The sequence below is a fragment of the Pan troglodytes genome, chromosome 1 (assembly GCF_028858775.2).
Source record: "Pan troglodytes isolate AG18354 chromosome 1, NHGRI_mPanTro3-v2.0_pri, whole genome shotgun sequence".
Lineage (NCBI taxonomy): Eukaryota > Metazoa > Chordata > Mammalia > Primates > Hominidae > Pan > Pan troglodytes.
In genome coordinates, this window is record NC_072398.2 from 204,801,130 (window position 1) to 204,821,390 (window position 20,261).

General features: G+C 53.1%; 2 protein-coding genes across 2 annotated transcripts; one reads left to right on the plus strand and one right to left on the minus strand.

The window, feature by feature from the left end:
- Nucleotides 1-109: 109 nt before the first annotated feature.
- C1H1orf232 (chromosome 1 C1orf232 homolog) lies at nt 110-4,969 on the plus strand. The gene is made up of 4 exons (XM_054664164.2): nt 110-657; nt 2,972-3,055; nt 3,167-3,264; nt 4,633-4,969. Exons 1-4 carry the CDS (start codon nt 574-576, stop codon nt 4,925-4,927), a joined length of 561 nt encoding a protein of 186 aa, XP_054520139.1. The 5' UTR covers nt 110-573; the 3' UTR covers nt 4,928-4,969.
- Nucleotides 4,970-5,130: 161 nt separating this feature from the next.
- On the minus strand, nt 5,131-9,741 carry FAM110D (family with sequence similarity 110 member D). Its single transcript, XM_016956704.3, has 2 exons — nt 9,643-9,741; nt 5,131-7,562 (listed from the first exon to the last, which is right to left on the minus strand). Exon 2 carries the CDS (start codon nt 7,480-7,482, stop codon nt 6,667-6,669), a length of 816 nt encoding a protein of 271 aa, XP_016812193.1. The 5' UTR covers nt 7,483-7,562; nt 9,643-9,741; the 3' UTR covers nt 5,131-6,666.
- Nucleotides 9,742-20,261: the final 10,520 nt, after the last annotated feature.

Consider the following 20,261-nt stretch of genomic DNA (forward strand, 5'->3'; position numbering starts at 1 on the left):
GGAGACAGGCACGTGTATCCCTGGGGAGAGGAATCAGTTTCCAGCCCAGACAAAGGAGTGAAATGTAAGCCCAAGGTGCCCACTGGGGGCCTGCGGATCTTCCTGCTCCAGTTCATTGAGGCTGAGTAGGGACACAGGGTGGAGCCCTGCTGAAGACACAACTAGTATGACTACAGTCACAGGGGCTCCAGTGTGGGTCCCAGACCTCAGGATTTTGTGAATGGAAGAAGATTTTCCTGGAGGCATGCTAAGAGATGAACAACTCAAGTACTCCTAGGCCCAGGAAGAAAGCCTCTCTAGAGACAAATGACTTCATTATTCTTTGCCAATATGGGTCAAGACAAGGGGCTAAGGTGGCAGAAGCTTGTTCCATCCCCCACTCCCCGACTCCTTTGGATCAGGTTCACCTCCTGGGCACTGTGCCAGCTGGGGAGGCTGGTGCATCTTTAATGAAGTCACTGGATCCCTCGGACAGGCTCTTGGCCTCACCAAGTTCCTAGAGCCAGACTCACTGGTATCCACTGAGCCACCACCTTCCTGTGCTTGCGTGCCAGGCCCCTTCCCCCTGCAGCCATGAACCAGGCCTTCTGGAAAACCTACAAGTCCAAAGTGCTACAGACCCTGAGTGGGGAATCTGAAGAAGACCTGGCAGAGGAGGTGGGTGCCATCCATGCATGCTGGGTGGAGCATGTGCAGAGGGGCAGCAGGAATGAGCAGTATGAAGTGGGGCACAGGATAGGCTTGGAGGTGGGGGGGCCACATTTGTGCAGATGCCACATTCAGGGATGTTAAAGACCATGGTGCAGCATCAGAAAGCCAGGACATTCAAGAAAACTGAGGAAGAAAAGACTTAGGGACCATGGGAGGAGTGGCCACTGTCTCCAAAGATCTCGAGGCTGCCACATGGAAGAGATTCTTCTAGGACCAGTGGGCAGTAGGCACACGAGCACACTTAGCTGGACACAACTTTCTAATGGGAGCAGAAGTAGGAGTGATGTAGTGAGCCCCATGTTACTAGAGGTAGGGGGAGTGGCGCCTGTACTAGAAAGGTCACTGCAGCGGCATCAGATCAAAGCCATACTTAGACCATGCTTTGTTCTGACATTACAAAAAACAAGCAAACAAACAACAACAACAAAAAAAAAAAACAGGCTGGGCCGGGCACGGTGGCTCATGCCTGTAATCCTAGCACTTTGGGAGGCCAAGGCGGGTGGATTGCCTGAGCTCAGGAGTTCAAGACCAGCCTGGGCAACACGGTGAAACCCAGTCTCTACTAAAATACAAAAAAAAGTAGCCAGGCATGGCGGCGTGCACCTGTAATCCCAGCCACTTGGGAGGCTGAGGTAGGAGAATTGCTTGAGCCTGGGAGGCAGAGGTTGCAATGAGCTGAGATTGCGCCATTGCACTCCAGCCTGGGCGACAGAGCAAGACTCCTTCTCAAAAACAAACAAACAAACAGGCCAGGTGCAGTGGCTCCTGCCTGTAATACTAGCACTTTGGAAGGCCACGGAGGGTGGATCACCTGAGGTTAGGAGTTCGAGACCAGCCTGGCTAACATGGCGAAACCCTGCCTCTACTAAAAATACAAAAATTAGCTGGGCATGGTGGCGGGCACCTATAATCCCATCTACTCAGGGGGCTGAGGCAGGAGGATCACTTGAGCCCAGGATTTCGAGACCAGCCTGGGTGACATGGTGAAACCCTATCTCAACAAAAAAATACAAAATTAGATAGGCATGGTGGCACACACCTGTATTCCCAGCTACTCAGGAGGCTGAGGTGGGTGGATTGCTTGAGCCCAGGGAGGTTGAGGCTCCACTGCACTACAGCCTGTGTGACAGGTGAGACTTTGTCTCAAAACAACAACAGCAAAGTTTCTGAAACCAGGGACAGTCTTATGTCTGGAGGCTGTGATAAGTGGCAGTCACACAATCACACAAAATGTGGCAGAGGCAGGAATCGGTTCAGAGGGGCGGGGAATGGTTTGAATTCTTGAATGTCTGGAGAGGTTGGTGTCTAAGGCTGGGCTTGTGCAGAAATGTCAGTGGGTAACTGGTGTGATCAGTATCTGGGTGGAATCCCCAGTGAAAGTGTATGTGCAGGTGTGAACATTTTGGGTAGCAGTCTGCCTGCATGCCTCTGTGTAGACATTTGCAGGTGTTGTTTGTATGGTGTATGTGTTTTGGTATCTGTGGTTGGGTGGAGAGGTTTTGTGTGTTGCGGATAGGCCTCTGTGCAGCTGTCTGTGGTTGTATAAGTGCACAGGTGTGAATGATATAACTGTGTGTGTCCTTGTATAGGTGCTTCACAACACGTATGTCTATGTACAGGTGAAGAGCTGTAGCCATGTGGGGGCATGCTCATGTACAGGTGTGTGTCTACATCAGAGTGCATGCCCATGTCCACATGCTTTTGGGTGTATATGGATGTGTCTGTGGTGGGCAGGTATGTGTGCTCAAGGGTGTCTGCAGCTCGGACTGGCGGCTCACGCCTGTAATCCCAGCACTTTGGGAGGCCAAGGTGGGAGGATCACTTGAGGCCAGGAGTTCGAGACCAGCCTGGCCAACATGGCAAAACCCCATCTCTATTAAAAATACAAAAATTAGCAGGGCGGTTGTGGGTGCCTGTAGGCTCAGATACTCAGGAGGCTAAGGCAGGAGAATCACTTGAACCTGGGAGGCAGAGGTTGCAGTGAGCCGAGATCGCACCACTGCACCCCACGGCAAGACTCCATCACACACACACACACACGCACACACAAAGGAAAAAAAGGGTGTCTGCAGGGATTTACTCTGCAGGTATACCTGTATGCATTCCCATGTGCCCTTGTGGATCTGTGGAGTGTATAGGTATGTGTTTAGTTCTGTGGGATTTGGGGTGCCTGGTCTGTGTGTACTAGGCTAGCAGTGGAGGAGGGAGATCCCACTCCTCTGCGGCCTCTCTCATGCTGTGTGGGGGTCTTGTGTCCCAGAGGGAGAACCCAGCATTAGTGGAGTCTGAGACAGCAGAACCGACCGAGGAGACCTTCAATCCCATGTCACAGCTGGCCCGCCGGGTGAGTATTCTCCCTTCTTCCACCCCAACCCTGGGCAGCCTGGCAGAGGCTTCTGTGGAGTCCTGGGAGGTTGTGCTGGACCCCCTCCCTGACTCCCAACCCCTTTCCCAGGTTCAGGGGGTCGGGGTGAAAGGCTGGCTGACAATGTCATCTCTGTTTAACAAAGAAGATGAAGATAAGCTGCTGCCACCAGAACCTTGCGCTGACCAGTATGTGCGTGTGTGTTTGTGGTGGTTCTGGAAGGGGCCTGAGGTCCCCCTTCTGCCTGGTCCTTTCCTTCTGGTTTGTTTGTCTTTCTAACCACTGAGGGCTGGGGAGGGGCAGTCCCAGGCTGTTTCTGTTTCTCTCAGCAGGAAACAGGCCAAATCAGCATATCTGGGAGATTAGGGTAAATCTCAGGAGGAATTGACCAGCTGTTGGGATTGAGGTGCTAGAAGGTATTTATGGGCTCTCACGACCCATCCGCTTGGGAGGGGCCATCTCTCTAAAATCCAAGAACGCAGAATACCTTTAGGTGTTTGCAACAGCTGATCCAACTCAAAGGTTCTCAAGTATTACCTAAACCCTCACCCTCCAAGGAAGCGTGTCACAAACATATTCCTGGACCCTCCTTCAGAGACTCCGATTTCGCTGGTGTGGCAGAGTCTTGGGGATCTAGCCATGTTTTCAGCAAGCTCCCTCAGGGCCCTGCAGCTTGCAGCTTTGGGAACCACCTTCTGAGAAGGTCTTTGAGGCCAAGGATTAGCGGGTGGGACCTGGGACCTCAGTCTCCCTCCTGGCTCTATCACTGGCACATTCTCCATTTCTGCCTTTTCTCCATCCTGATCACATCCCCCTCTCACCATTGACCCTATTCTTTTCTCCTAGGGTCCCCATGACCCATCAGCCTCTCCCGCCCCCAGGTTTCCATTCTTTTCCCCCACCCCCAACCCCAGTTCCCTAAGGAACTTCCTGGACTTGAGGCTTCCACTTCAAGCTTCATCACCTCTCCGTGACTGCCCTTCCCCCCAACATCTTCCCACCTCTCTTGAGTCCCACGCTCTCCCCTAAGCCTCTGACCTAGGCCTTCCTGTCGCTCTACCTTTCTCCCGTGCCCCTAGTCCCCCTTTCCCTCAATCTCAGAACCTGATTCCTGCCTGTGCCCCGCCTCTTTTCCCCAGGGCTTCCCTCAGGTGGGATCTGAAAAGCCCTCCCGCTCCCACCTGCTTTCCCAGGGATCCTTCCAGCTTCCCAGACCTGCGCACGCCTCCAGCGTCCCTCCTTGAGCCTCTCCTGAAACCCTGACCTCATTCTCTCCCCAGGGATCCTGATCCCGGTCCCCTCCCTCCACATCCCTCGCCTAATCCCCTGACCCTGTCCCACCCCAGCCCCCTTTCCCAGGGCCTCTGAGCCCTCCCCTTGCCTCCAGGCCCTGACCCTCCTCCTCGTCCCGGTCCCCCACTGGTCACCTGACCCCGCTCAACTGCCTCTGACTCCGCCCAGGTTCCCCCGGCCCCACTAAACTCGTCCCTCAGCCCAGCCGATGTTCCTCCCCGGGACCGCCCGGCCGCTTCCCTGACCGCGGCCCTCTCCCGCAGCCCTCTGGCGGCGCGACCCCCCTCGCAGGCGGCGGCGGCGGCGGAGGCGCGCGGCCCGGGCTTCTGGGACGCGTTCGCCAGCAGGTGGCAGCAGCAGCAGGCCGCCGCGGCGTCCATGCTGCGCGGCACCGAGCCCACTCCGGAGCCGGACCCCCAACCCGCGGACGAGGCCGCGGAGGAGGCCGCAGAGCGCCCCGAGTCGCAGGAGGCCGAGCCGGTGGCCGGCTTCAAGTGGGGCTTCCTCACTCACAAACTGGCCGAGATGAGGGTGAAGGCTGCGCCCAAGGGTGACTAGCAGGCTGGCCGAACCCCGCGCCCGCTGCTCCCACCACTGATAAAAACCCTGGCCCGACAGCCTGTGTGACCGCGTGCTTTTGTCCAGACATCCAGAAAGACTGCTTTTGCGGGGGGCGACCTCGGGCGGGGTCCAGCTGGAGGGGTCCTCACCTCACCAAACACACAAGGCGAAAATGACCAGAGTCAGCCCGCATATCAGGATGGGTTTTTTATTTAAGGTACAACTTTCCAGGAAGTTGGAGAGCTCCAGAGGACTGCGTCCATCGCCCTCTCCAGCATCATTTAATTCAACAAACTGTGCCTGTGGCCCTACTATGTGCGCCGTCCCTGTACTAGGAAAAAGGTCAAAGATTAACTAGAGAACCCAGACTACCAGCGGGTCCCACAAAAGGTGACAAATTGAGGCCCAAAAATAGGATTGTACTTGGGAGCTCAGAGCAGGTGAGGCTGACTGGGGGCATTCAGGAAGGCTTCCTGGAGGAGAATATACGTTATCTCCGAGAAGGAAGAGCAGAGAGAAAAGGAACGGCAACCCAGGCAAAGGAAGGAGGCGCATGAAGGATGAAGGCTTGGAGGTGCGAACCTGTGATGAAAATAGGCGACCTTGTGTGTCCTTGCAGGAAAGGGAGGCAGTGGCAGGAGCCTGCCGGCTGGCAGGAAAGGTTTCCTTCTTTTCTTTTTTTATTTTCATTTTTTGAGACGGAGTCTGGCCCTGTTGCCCAGGCTGGAGTGCAATGGCTCGATCTCGGCTCACTGCAACCTCCGCCTCTGGGGTTCAAGCGATTCTCCTGCCTCAGCCTCCCGAGTAGCTGGGATTACAGGCACGTGCCTCCAAGCTCAGCTAATTTTTGTATTTTTAGTAGAGCCCATGTTGGCCAGGCTGGTCTCGAACTCCTGATCTCGTGATCCACCCTCCTCAGCCTCCCAAAGTGCTGGGATTACAGGCCTGAGCCACCGCGCCCGGCCCGGTTCCCTTCTTTTTGTGTCCGAAAGGTTGGATCTCAGCCCTTCATACCCAGTGACCACAACCGGGGCAGCAAAACTCCGGGAATGGGGCCTTTTAGGATCTGGTGGAGCCCAGATTTCTGGAGCAGACGCCCCCTCGGGCTCCCAAAGCGCATTATTCCCAGCTCCCAGCTCTAGTTTGGATCGACCTGGAGGCCAGTGGAGATCACAACAGTGTTAGTACTCATTCGGTAGAAGTCACAGCAGTTATCGTTTATTGAGCACTTTCTATATGCTGGGCACTTTGCCATGAGCATTACAACTATTTTGAAATACTTCTATCCCCTACTCCTCCCTCCTTAATAACCGAGGGGTGCCGCTGCATCCAGGGAGGTCAAGTGCTTGCCCAGGATCACACAGCCGGGAACACACATTCCAAAACCCACGGGTTTAACCGCGAAAACCCGTTTGCTCCTTCCTCAGCTCCCCATTTAAATAACGTTTTAACTTTATTCAGCAGGTTTGCTCATCTCCCACCCCAATCGTGACTCCCCAGACCGGGTCTCCACAGGGACCAAGAGGCCTCTCCCTCCCCCTTCGCCGCGGGAGCAGGGAAGGGCCTTCGGCAGCAACTTGTTCCACCTCCCCAAGGTTCAGACGCGAAACTGAGTTCCAGAAGGAAGGGCTTACGCAAAGGCACCCAGCGCGCCAGAAGAGGGGTGTCCTTTTCCGTGCCCGGGGCCAGCCCCGCGCTTGGCACTCCCAGGGAAGCCGGCTCCTGAGCCGCGGCGGTCACACCTCGGACTCGCGCGGCGGTCCGCGGGCGCGCTGGCAGCCGTACAGCCACTGGATGACGCGCGCGTTGCGCTCCACCACCGACACCGGGGGGCGCCCGTCCCGCGCCGAGCCCGCTGCCTCCGAGCCGCCGCCGCCGCCCGCGCCGCCCGGGCTGTCCACGCCCCTGTCGCTGGATGTCCAGTCGCTGGCGTCCCCGGAGCCGGGCGGCGGCGAAGTTCCGGCCTGCGGGCTGGCGTCGGCACCCCAGCTCTGCGGGGAGAAGCGCTCTGCGCCCAGCACCTCCACCAGCGCGCGCTCCAGGCCGCAGTAGTTGAAGAAGCGCTCCTTCTCCGACAGGGGCAGCGAGCACGTGGGACACAGCGCCCGCTTTCCCGCCGCTTCCGGGGCATCCTGGGGCGCAGCCCAACCCCCTGAAGCCGCAGGTCGCTCTGTGGAGGCCGGGCTGCTAGGGGCAGCGTCCCGCGGGGCACCCAGAAAGAGGCGCCGCACCAGACCCTGGCCCTTGGCGTTCTCTTTGTTCACCGAAGCCTTGCAGTCCCGCTTCTGGCGGTAGAAGATGAGGGAATCAGGCCTCGGCAGCCGCCTGCCGCTTCCCCGGCGGACCGGCCTGGGCGTCCTGGGCGATGCAGGGGGCCCCAGCTCGTTGCAGGGGTGCGGCGTGAGCGGCCCAGGACTCCCACGCAGGGCTGGCTCCTGTCGCCTAGCTATCACCTGGTGCGTCTTGACATACTTGGCTTTGTCGGCTTCCAGCCTCTCCACGGCGCTGGGAGTCCGTCCTCTGGACGGGGTGGAGGGAGGGGCCAGGAGCATCTTAGCAGAGCTGGTCAGGACAGTGCCCCATAAGTAGCCAGCCACGGGGCCTAGAGCAATTGGCTTGGGCTCTCACAGACCTGCAGGGAGAGAGGAAGGTCAGGGGAAGGGTAGGAAATGCCCCTGGTCCTCTCCTGCCGGCATTCCTCAGTATAGGATCAGTCAGCCACCCTCTCCCATCCAGGTTAGCCGGTGCCACATCCAGGGAGCAGAGGCTCAGGCCATTCCCTGTCCTTCAGAGATATTGAATGGGGTCTCTCTGGCCACTCAGAAACATATTCCCCTTTGAAGGTGCCCCAATCTGGCTACAGGGTCGTGCAAGCAGGCCTTAGCAAGCAGGACACTTGGAAAAGGAAACAGGGCTGGTCCCGGCCCAATTCCTGAAAGTGGCTTCAACCGGAAAAAATACCTCTTCCCAACCCAGCAGCTTTGAGCCCAAGACAAGAAGGCTCCCAGCCACAGGCTGGCTCCAGCAGGGCCCACCCTTCCCGCCCCCAAACACCAAGGTCAGGGATATAACCACAGGGTAGGAGCCTCCAGTAATTGCAGCCAACTGCCCTGCCCAGGCCCAGCAGGGCCATCGGGGCAGGAGAGGGAGGTGGTCCCCAGGCCCTATCAGCTACTGCCAGCTACTCTGCCCCTGCCAAGGGGATCGCAGAATGCCAAACTGTAAACATCACCTTGTTTAACCTTTGCATTTCCATTTCATGAAGAGGAAACTGGCTTGGAGAGGAGGGGGGCTTGCTCAGGTCCTATTGAGAGTTAGGAGCCAGGACTGGAACCCAGGTTTCTTTTTTTTTTCTTTAGACGGAGTCTTGCTTTGTCACCCAGGTTTCTTGCCTTGCAGTTTAGATTGGATCTCTCACTTGCCTATCAGAACTTCCCACTGAGGCCGGGCGCGATGGCTCATGCCTGTAATCCCAGCACTTTGGGAGGCCGAGGTGGGTGAATCACCTTAGGTGAGGAGTTCCAGACCAGCCTGGCCAACATGGCGAAACCCCATCTCTACTGAAAATACAAAAATTAGCCAGGCGGGGTGGCGCACACCTGTAATCCCAGCTACTTGGGAAGCTGAGGCAGGAGAATCGCTTGAACCTGGGAGGTGGAGGTTGCAGTGAGCTGAGATCGCGCACCACTGCACTCCAGCCTGGGCAACAGAGTGAGACTCTGTCTCAAAAAAAAAAAAAAAGAAAAAAAAAAAAGAACTCACTGATATTTTGCGTGTACTCCTGCTGCTATAAAACCAAGCAATTTCCATTAGAAACGGGCCCCTTGCCTCACTAAAAAGTTCCTTCCACTAATTCTTCCTAATAACCTGTGCTCCCACTCCCAGAAATTTGCCCTCAGGGTCCTTGTCCCTTTTTTATCCTAAGACCTCATGACCCTTTTCCACCTCCCTTCTGCTGGGGCAAGGAGCGAGGAGGGGTTGTAAATCAAGAGCTGACAGTTCTCTTGGCAGTAACAGAATGGGCCACCCACATGGCCCTGCACACCCGACCCCACCCCTATCTTCCCCTACTCCCCCTGAGTCCTGGAGGCTGAGGGACCTTGGATCTGGGGACAACAAAGGAACAGAATTAGCCAGGGAAGCGGGGAAGGAGTCTGTGAGAGGCCTTGGGGCAGAGACCCTGCCAGGTCCAGCCCACCCCTGCACCCAGCATCTAGTGTGTAGTCAGTCTGCTCATGGGTAGTTGAGGCCTGGGAACCAAGGAGAGTCTGGCAGTGTCCCCCTCCCTGTCTCCCAGGGAGTCTCCTGGGCAGTGGGTCAGATTCCAAGGTCCCAGGAAGGCACTGCTTGTCTGACCCCATGGGTGCCCTCTGTCCTCTCCTCTTCTCCCTAGCCCTGAGCAGGGAGACTATAAAAAGTTCCTAATCACAAGGACCAAAATAGTCTGTCATCCACAGCCTCTTCCCTGCCTTCTGGGCTAGCCTGGAGGCCGGACCTCAGACATCCCGCCCTAGAAGCCTGGCAGGCGGCCTCGGGCCCTCCATTCCTTTGCCTGCCTTCTCCCAGTCCTGAAACTTGTGGTCTCAACTCTGCCCAAGGCTTCTGCTCTGGGCATGGGCCATCTTTTAGGCTCACTAGTTTGGCACCAGTCTCCCTGCCCTCAGGCCCCTGGGTTCCTTCTTACCCCAGCCCTGGGCTCAGGGTACACTCACCTCTGCATGGGAGGCCTAATTGCAGGGGTCCTTGGGCAGGTCCAGACTGAGGGCAGGAGTGGACAGCAAGGACTAGAAGTAACTTTGGTGGCAGCCAAACCTCACTCTCCACAGGAAAAGCAGAGAAAGCCTCCACCCCCCCGCCCCCCAAATTAACCCTCGCCTTCCCGAGGCAGATCCTGGCCTCCGTTAACTCTTTCCTGATCACAGTCCTGCGCTGTGGAGACCTGTGAACCAAGTCCAGCTCCTTTTATTTTACAGATGGTCAAACAGTCCCAGCCCGGTTAGGTGATTGCCTGTGGAAGCACTGTGAGCTTGGGCAGAGCCAGGACTCCAAACAAGGCCTCCTGATCCCCAGGCTTCCTCCAAAGGCCTGGGGTGGGGGCTCCGTATGTGGGATCAGCCCCCTCCCTGGGCTGTGGCAGATGCTCTGACAGTCTGAATGGGAAGGCAGAACAGGGTTCTAGTCAACTTGCTTTTTTCCCTCTGTAGCAGGCTGAGACCTGTCTTGGTCTGGGTGCTGGGTGGTGTCAAGCCTGCTTTCCCTGGGGGCGAGACCAGGAATCTGCAGCCTAAGGGTGGGGGCATTGGTGCTATAGATGTGCAGGTGAGCCTGTGGCGGCAAGTCTTGTCATGAAGGTGACCCTGGAGCTCACTGGAGCTGCCTCTGCCAAGGTCCTTTCATGGCAGATGGGATTGCCTGGGAAGACAGTGATGAGGGGCTGATTCCAGGGCCAAGCCCAGGTCCTTTGGCCCGCTTCCTTCTCTGCCCACACTTGGAGCCTCTTAGAGCTTCTTCCATCAGAGTTTCTTCTCTGACACCTTATGTCTCAAGGTGAAACCCTACCTCATAGGAGACACCTCCCCTCTCCCCAGCAGGCAAACTAAACTCTCCAGCCCAGACTAAGACCAGTGCTCAGGCCAAAGGATCCTTTCCCCCCTTGGCTGGCCACCTTCCCCAAGTCCCTCCTCCTCCTTTCTAGCCCTCTTTCATATTTGCAAAGCACATTCCCGTCTGCGCTCTCTGATCTCCTTTGACCGCCCCCCAACAAGGACCCTAGACAGGCGTCCAGCAGGAATGACCCCCCACTTAATGAGTAAGGAAACAGGAGCTGAGGGGGGAGAGAGATGCCCAAAGCCCAGCTCCAAATCCACGTTTGGAACTGCACCCTCTGCCTGTCAAGTCAGTAGTGGGTCTGAAAACCCAAGGCCCATCTCCTGGTAAAAGGTTTTTATTACCTAAAGGGGGGATTTTGTTGGTGATAGTTCCATATTTTGTTGCTACAGCACTTTTCAAAATGCCATTAGCTGCTTTGTCATAATCCCCATGACAATCTCTGGGGGAGGTTTTATTATTTTTTACACTTACGGCTGAAGAAACTGAGGCTCAGAGAGGAGAAATGACTTATCCAAGCTCACCAAACTCTGTCACCCAGGCTGGAGTGCAGTGACGTGATCTTGGCTCACTGCAACCTCCACCTCCTGGGTTCAAGCGATTATCCTGCCTCAGCCTCCCGAGTAGCTGGGATAACAGGCAAGTGCCTGGCTAATTTTGTGTTTTTAGTAGAGACAGGGTTTTACCATGTTGCTCAGGCTGATCTTGAACTTCTGACCTTGCGATCTGCCCGCCTCGGCCTCCCAAAGTGCTGGGATTACAGGTGTGAACCACCTCTCCTGGCCAATAGCTAACTTTTATTGAGAGATTAATATATGTTAGGGGCTATTCTAAGTACCTCACATAAGGATTAACATATTTAATCCTCAAAAGAACCCGATGAAATGGCACTTTCGGGCCGGGCGAGGTGGCTCACACCTGTAATCCCAGCACTTTGGGAGGTGAAGGTGGGCCGATCACTTGAGGCCAGGAGCTGGAGACCAGCCTGGCCAACACGGAGAAACCCTGTCTCTACTAAAAATACAAAAATTAGCTGGGCGTGGTGGCGCGCTCCTGTAATCTCAGCTACTAGGGAGGCTGGGGCAGGAGAATCACTTGAACCCAGGAGGCAGAGGTTGCAGTGAGCCAAGATCACACCACTGCACTCCAGCCTGGGTGACAAAGCTGCAAAAAAGAAAAACAAAAAAAGTTACTTTCATTCTCCTAACTTTCTAGGTGAAGGCTGAGGGTGCCAGCTTGGCTCTGAGATCTGGTCAGGAAGGGGTTAAGCATGGGAGGTGGGCAGGGCCAGCTGGGATGCTGTCAATGGCAGGAAACCTGGCCCGCCGCCTGGGGGGAGGATGGGGCTGTTGTGTCTGACTCTGCAACCCCCATCCCTTTGGTCTTAAAGGAGCATCCAGGTTGGGTGGTAGGACCGGTAGGGGCCCCTTCACAGCTCCCTTCTAGGGATCGAGGACAGATGCTGGACTACAGAAAGAGGGGACTCAGGGTGCAACGCAGGTGACACCCTGGGGCAGCTCTGGTCTGACAAGGGTGACTCAGTCCTCCACGCCAAAGCCCTCAGTTGGAAATGCCCCCACCTCTGCTCGGGAGGGTTTTGTCAGGGAGGGGAGACAGCCCCAGCTCTGGGAGCCCCCAGTGAGACAGAAGTGGCACAGCTCTGCCCTTAGGGATCTCTGGTGGGGGCTGGGGGAGGGCTAAGCAGCCTTGCTCTCAGGAGCTGTCAGTGTGAGGGCAACAGACCCCTACCCTGATGCCAATGGACAGAATCCTGGGAGACAGGCACAGACCTTCCACCCTGTGGGCAGCGCAGGGTCAGGGAGGAGAGGTCAAATTGGATCGGCTTTCTGGGTAAGGGGGCCCTGAAAAAGTCAGCAGATGAGAGGGGAGGTGGGGGCGGATGAGAAGATGAGGTGGGCTGCATCTATCTGGCCTCGGCTCCCAGCCACCCTCGCCATGAACCGGACCGTCCCTGTTTCTGGTTGTAGGTCCCCTGGGACTACCTTAAAGTGGCTCTTTCCGGCCCTAGAGCCAGGACCTCAAGCAAGGGGGAAGCGAGTCTTGGGGGGTTTCCTTCCTACGTCCGACCTCATTCCCAGATCACCTTGGGGATGGAGATCGGGAATGGGCCTGAGTCAGAACGTCTCCTTCCAGGAGAGGGTGGTGGGAGGATGGGGGAGCAGCTCTGGTCAGTGTCGGGAATAACCAGCCAGGTCAGGGAGGCCTTCAGATCCAGTCTCACATCCCATGCCCACATTGTCACGGAGGAAACGTGTGTCACCCCCTTCACTAGCTGGCTACAGCCCCCACACCTCAGCCCTACCTTTGATTCCAGCCCTAGTCTACCTCTCGCTGGCTGTGTGGGCTTGAGCAAGAACTTAACCTCTCTGAGTTTCCTTCTGTGTCAGGCGGGAATGGTGAGACCCAGCTCCTGTGTGGCTTGGAGATGCAGGGAAGTGGAGCCTGCAACCGCAAGGTGCTCTGGAATGTGGGGCCTGCAATCTGCAAGGTGCAAGTTAGATGAATCTGACTTCAGCTTTCGCCCTTTACCAACTCCTTGCTGCACTTCTGACCCGCATCTCTTTTCCTAATCCCAGTCTTGCTCACAGCTGCCGGCAGCAAATCACCGAGAACACCTGCACTGTGCCATGGGGTCCGCAGATGGATCTAACGTGGTTTTGCTCTCAGATGGTGGCAGAGGCAGGAAGCTTCACCACGACTGGTGAGAGACCAGTGCTACTGCAACCAAGATGAACACAGCAGTGGGGATGGTGACCTCTTCTGCCCGGGGTGGGGTGGGAAGCTTCAAAGAGGAGGGGTATCTGAGCCCTACTGGGAAGGGATTTTTGACTGGGTTTGGGGGAGACAGAGAGAGTGTTGGGCCGAGAGCACTGCAGGCGCCAGGTCTCAGTGAGGGCAAGAGGCCAGGGAAGGGTCGCGGAGAGTGAGAGAGGGAGGAGCGGGAGAGAAGGTGGGAGGGCATAAGAGAGAAGATGGGGTGCAGAGAAGGGATGGGGTTTGTGAATAGATGGGTAGGCTCAGACTGAGAGAAGGGGCTCGAGGGGACTTAGAGAAAAGATGGGAGCTCAGGGAAGGGAAGGGCTCAGGGAGGGGACTGGGGTTTCTTGAAACAAGAGTTGGGGAGAGGGTAGGCGCATCTGCCAGGCCCCAAGGCCACAGGAGAAGCCCCCCACAGAGATTAGAGCAGCCGTCCTCTAATTCAGGGCTTTCCGTTTCGGAAAGAATCTCAGCCACAACAATAGCCTGGCCCCAGTGCCTGCGCTCCCTCTGAGGGGTGTGGCCTCTGGGCAGAGCCAGGCCCCACACCCACCGCCCATGACTCACGGAGGAGGGGGCAGGGGGAGAATGGGAAGGAAGATGCCATTAAATTTTTTTCTTTTTTCTTTTCTTTTTTTTTTTTTCTGAGGCAGAGTCTTGCTCATTTGCCCAAGCTGGAGTGCAGTAGTGTGATCACGGCTCACTGCAGCCTCGACCTCCCAGGCTTGAGTGATCCTCTTGCCTTAGACTCTGAAGTAGCTGGGACCACAGGTGTGCAACATCACACACAGCTAATTATTGTATTTTTTTTGTAGAGATGGGGTTTTGCTATGTTGGCCAGGCTGGTCTCAAACTCCTGGCCTCAAGTGATCCTCCCACCTTGGCCTTCCAAAGTGCTGGGATTAAAGGCATAAGCCACCGAGCCCAGCCTAAGCATTTTTTTTTCTGAGTAATTATGTGTTGCTAGTGAACAAAGTGAATAAGATAAGATTTCTGCTCTCACGGAGTCTCCAGCATAGTGTCAGAATAACAAAACCAACTACATTTGCTGTTCCCTATATGCTAGGCACTATGCCAAGTGCTTCACACTCAGTGCCCCGCTGACTTCTTACAAAATCCTATGTGAAATGGTGGGTGTTATTACTAGCTCACTTTTATAGATGAGGAAACAGAGGCAGAGAGAGGTAGAATAACTCATCCACAGTCACACAGCTTGCAGATGGTAGAGCTGGGGCTTTAACCTCGAGGGAGAGCTGTCCGCCCCTATGTGGCTCAGGCAGGGCTAGAGCAAATCTATTCTCACTGCCTGCTGGCCTCCCTGCCTTGCTTGCTCTGTCTTCTGGACTGAGGCAAGGATGGGCATGAAGACAGTCCCAACTGCCATTCTCGTCATCTCCACCTCAGCCACCACCTCTCCATCTCCACCATCTCACCTTCCACTTACATGTCTTCATCACAGTTCCTTTAGATTGGGTACAAGGAACAAAAAACATCTCACCTAGACTAAGTAAAATAGGGGAACACATGGAAAAGAAACAGGGTTTCTCATGGAATGAGTTGGCAAGAAATCTATCATCCTCCTACCTTGACAATATATATCTTCATAATGGCAATGTTAAAAAAATATGGCCAGGTGCGGTGGCTCACACTTGTAATCACAGCCGTTTGGGAGGTGGAGGAGGGAGGATCCCTTGAGCCCAGAAGTTTGAGACCAGCCTGGCAACACAGGGAGACCCATCTCTACAAATCATAATAAAAGATATTAGCCAGGCATGGTGGTGTGCACACCTGTAGTCCCAGCTACTTGGGAAGCTGAAATGGGAGGATCACCTGAGCCCGGTAGATCAAGCCTTCAGCGAGCTATGATTGTGCCACTGCGCTCTAGCCTGGGTGACAGAGCAAGACCCTAACTCAAAGAAAAAAACACCAACTATTTTTAAATTTTTTGAAACAGAGAGAGTTGGCAAGATGTCAAAGGTGACTGAATTTAATTAGTATTGAACACATATGGGTGTTCTGTTAAAGGGCCAGTAATGCTGGATGAGTAAGAAAACAAAGAGCATATAAGGTATAAATTATATCTTTATCCTGTAAAATTTATTTTTCTTGCCTTGATTTCAGCAAAATTAATAATTGTGTTGCTGTAATGAAGTCTCACATAATTTGTATTCTACTGACAGTAATGCCTAATTAGACAACCTCTCCTATATCTGTGTTGGGGTGTTTTTTGTTTGTTTTTTTCTTTTTTAGTTTCGATTTAGAGAAACATTGCTCTGCTGAGATATTAGCAACTAGAAATCAAAATAAAGGGTGGGCAGGGTGGCTCACACCTGTAATTCCAGCACTTTGGGTGGCGGAGGCAGGTGGATCACTTGAGTTTGAGACCAGCCTGGCCAACATGGTGAAACCCCATCTCTACTAAAAATACAAAAATTAGCCCGGACGTGGTGGCACACAACTATAGTCCCAGCTACTCCTGAGACTGAGGCAGAAGAATCGCTTGAACCCGGGAGGCGGGGGTTGCAGTGAGCCAAGATCACGCCACTGCACTCCAGCCTGGGCGACAGGGTGAGACTCTGTCTCAAAAAAAAAAAAAAAAGGAAATTATTAAAGTAATATTTAAATTTAGAGAGGAACTATGAATGTTACATAACAGGTTTAAATGTTGAAATGGAGTACATATGATAAATGATGGTGAACACAGGACACATTACAAGATATGTCAATGTCATCACATACACGCCTATCTCTTACATCATAATTTTCACATCTCATAAAGCAAACCTAGATTCATGAATTAATAGTAAGGAATTGGCACCATGCTTCATGCATATTATGCCTAGCCTTCACTTACAAATTTACGAGTAAAATGAATTGTTTCATGTTGCAGAATGTTCCTCAGCCATTCTATGCTTCTTTTGAAAATGCAGTAGTCCTCCCTTATCCGAGAGGGATATATTTCAAGACCCCCAAGGGATCCCTGCATCCACAGCTATTACCAAAGCCTATATATACTATATTTTTTCCTATTCATACATACCTATGATGAAGTTTAATTTATAAATTAGGCACAGTAAGATATTAATAACAAAAACCCATAATGAAATATAACAAAACAATATACTGTAATAAAAGTTATTCAAGGCCGGGCATGGTGGCTCACACCTGTAATCCCAGCACTCTGGGAGGCCGAGGTGGGCAGATCCACGAGGTCAGGAGTTCGAGACCAGCCTGGCCAACATAGTGAAACCCCGTCTCTACTAAAAATACAAAAATTAGCCGAGGGTGGTGGCATGCATCTGTAGTCCCAACTACTCAGGAGGCTGAGGCAGGAGAATAGCTTGAACCGGGGAGGCTGAGGTTGCAGTGAGCTGAGATCACACCACTGCACTCTAGCCTGGGCGACAGAGCAAGACTCTGTCTCTGAAAAAAAAAAATACAGTTATGTGAATGTGGTCTCTCTCCCATTCTCAAAATATCTTATTGTATTATGCTTCTTGTGATGGAGAAGGGATGGAGAGGGATGGCCTGTGATTTCATCACTGTACTCACAACGGCATGCAACTTAAAACTTATGAATTGTTTATTTCTGGAATTTTCCATTTAATATTTTCCAACTACCGTTGACTGTGGGTAACTGAAACTGTGGAAAGTTAAACTGCGTATAACGGGGGATACTGGGCTGTGCTACAAGTTGGAACACGAGGTGAATCGAGAAAATGGACACAGCACTGCTGGGAAACAACACTTTCTTATGCAAGAATCAACAGCACTCCTGCTCTCAGAGAGGATGGATTTGATGAGTTAATTGATGTCTTTTCTCTTACCTGAGTGCTTCCACCACTGAGTCTTTCCCACCTTCCAAACAGCTCTTTCTGCAACAATAGCAGCAGCACCACACACTAACTTTCCTGGCATTCGGATGCAGTAGGCTTCTGCTTCCTGCTTCAAGGATACAGGGCAAGACATGTGGAGAAGCGTGGTGTTTGGTTGTTTGTTGTTAAGCATGTGTTTCTCTGGATTGAATGGAATTAGGTGTGAGAGCAGATGTCGAGAGCTACAGCTTCCACTGTGCGGCACTGAGCACTGGGTCCTGCATGACAGAGTCCCAGGGGGTTTTTAATAAGTTCCTTTCTGGATGCTTTTGATATATGGGGTCCTTTATTTTCATTTTTGTTTATTTATTTACTTTTTTTTTTTTTTGAGATGGAGTTTCGCTCTTGTTGCCCAGGCTGGAGTGCAGTGGCGTGATCTCAGCTCACTGCAACTTCTGTCTCCTGGGTTCAAGTGATGCTCCTGCCTCAGCCTCCAGAGTAGCTGGGATTACAGGTGCCCACCACCACGCCTAGCTAATTTTTGTATTTTTAGTAGAGACGGGGTTTCACCATGTTGGCCAGGCTGGTCTCCAACTCCTGACCTCAGGTGATCCGCCCACCTCAGCCTCCCAAAGTGCTGGGATTACAGGCGTGAGACACCGGCCTATTTACTTATTTTTGGATACAGGATCTCATTGTCGCCCAGGCTGGAGTGCAGTAGCATGATGATAGCTCACTGCAACCTTGAACTCCTGGGCTCAAGTTTCAGCCTTTTGAGTAGCTGGGACTACAGGCACAGCACCGCCACATCTGGGTTATGGGGTCCTTTAAAGGGCAGGAGCCCCTCTATCCAGTTCTAAGGAGGGCACTGAGCTATGATCAGGGAGGTGTTTGTCACAGTGAACATATCCAACCCTGGGGAATTACCCTTTTATACCCAAGGAAGGCAATCCCCAGGCTTAACTCTGTCAGGTTGATTTTTCAGTCACTTACAACTGAAATAAACCTGAAAGAAGCACATCATTCCCTCCTAAACTAGGATCACCTTTTTCATGACGGTTGTAACATTCAACATGTACAGCCTCAGTTTGCTCACCATCCAATCCATCTTCATGGTAATTTGGAAGGTATGCTGACCAAATACTTCCAGGTTTGTTTAAAGCTGTCCTGGAAGTGCAGTAGACATTCCCCTAAGAAATCAGGAGACCAAAGTTCTGGTCCTGACTTTACCATTAACTCACTCTTTGTCTAGAGCAAGTCACTTTCTTGAGCCTCTAGTTTCTGATCTGTTGAAAGGAGGGAAGTGGATTAGACTCAGGGTTCCCAAATGCCATTCCTTGGGCGGATTCCAGTTGGCTACATAAAAATGTATGTGGAGGCCGGGTGTGGTGGCTCATGCCTGTAATCCCAGCACTTTGGGAGGCCGAGGCAGGAGGGTCACTTGAGCCTGGGAGTTTGAGACTGGCCTGGGCAACATCGTGAGACCCTGTCTCTACAATTAAAAAAAAATTTACATGGGGAGCTTGATAACAAGGCTAATGCCAGGCTCTCGTTCTCAGAGACCCTAAGTCAGTAGATCTGGGCTAGAGTCACGGAGGAAAGAAGAGAACACTGGATCAATCTGAATTTATTGGTATGAATGCTCTTATTAGAGATTCTAGATTTAATGGGTTACCTCTTACAGCTGAAAGTAGCTCTAATAGTTTGCTTGTTTGGTCAACTGAGATTAGTACTCAACGTGACCTATATCAGTGAGGTTGAGACACCTGGCTAAATTCCTAAGGTCTCAAAAGACAAGAATATTGGAGAAAACTTATATGAAAGTCTGTGGGCCAGGCACAGTGGCTCATGCCTGTAATCCCAGCACTTTGGGAGGTTGAGGTGGGTGGATCACCTGAGGTCGGGAGTTCCAGACCAGCCTGACCAACATGGTGAAACCCTGTCTCTACTAAAAATACAAAAATTAGCCGGGCGTGGTGGCGCATGCCTGTAGTCCCAGCTACTCGAGAGGCTGAGGCAGGAGAATTGCTTGAACCTGGGGTGGTGGAGGTTGCAGTGAGCCAAGATCATGCCACTGCACTCCAGCCTGGGAGAGAGAATGACACTCCATCTCAAAAAAAAAAAAAAAAAAAAAAAAAGAAAGTGCATATACCCCAATCCCTCTGAGTGCCTGTACACCGATCCCTCTGTGGATTCCCCGATCCCTCTGAGTGCATTCCCCGATCCTTCTGTGGATTCCCCGATCCCTCTGAGTGCATTCCCCGATCCTTCTGTGGATTCCCCGACCCCTCTGAGTGCATTCCCCAATCCCTCTGTGGATTCCCTGATCCCTCTGAGTGCATGTACCCCAATCCCTCTGTGGATTCCCTGAGAGGGCCCAGAGGATACGCTCTTCACCTAGGAGTTGAGAAAGCGTTATTGAGAGTAACATCTGCATCCTTGATAAATTTTATGGTGGATGTCCTTTGTTGTTGGGCATATTGGAAGAGGCCACCACTAAGATGGGCTCTCTGATCTCACTGGGGGTGATGGGATTCCAGAGGGGCAGAAGCCAAGTGGCAGAGCTGAACTGCCAGAGTCAAGCGGCCTTCACTGTAACATGCAGTGGGATGGAGTGACAACCAGAACCCTGTGACTTGCAGGGATCTTTGACCGGAGTGTCCCTAGGAATGAAGTGGATGAGCAGTGTGTTAAATGTTATTGAGTTATAAAACAGAAAAGCCTCCATGTCATGGCCAGAGGCCTGACTTGAATTGTCATGAAGGAGCATCTCAGCCTCTCAGCTGATTTCCAGATCTCAGCCAGTCCACAGACCTGAAGCTCTGATTGAACAGGAGGCTAGGTCCCTTAAAGAAGGACCTCACAGCACTGCCACATGTACGTACTGTAAAACTTCCCCCAAGGAAGAAGGAAGGGGTAATTCAGACCATTTAGGAAGTACTAGATGTTGGCCTTAAAGTAATGCTAGTATCTGGAAACCCAAGATTCCCATGTCCAAAACTACAGAACAACCTCGCTCTTTCACAAACCTGTTCTGCCACTGACTTCCTCATCTCATTCAAACCTTCCCTAACTCAGCACCTGTCCAATTGCTCAGGCCAGGGCTAACCTTTTGGCTAACCTTTGACCTG

Coding starts and splice junctions, on each gene's coding strand:
- C1H1orf232 (XM_054664164.2), top strand. CDS start 574: ATGAACCAGGCCTTCTGGAAAACCTACAAGTCCAAAGTGCTACAGACC. Junction 658..2,971: donor AAGAAGACCTGGCAGAGGAG/GTGGGTGCCATC, acceptor CTTGTGTCCCAG/AGGGAGAACCCAGCATTAGT. Junction 3,056..3,166: donor TGTCACAGCTGGCCCGCCGG/GTGAGTATTCTC, acceptor CCCCTTTCCCAG/GTTCAGGGGGTCGGGGTGAA.
- FAM110D (XM_016956704.3), bottom strand. CDS start 7,482: ATGCTCCTGGCCCCTCCCTCCACCCCGTCCAGAGGACGGACTCCCAGC.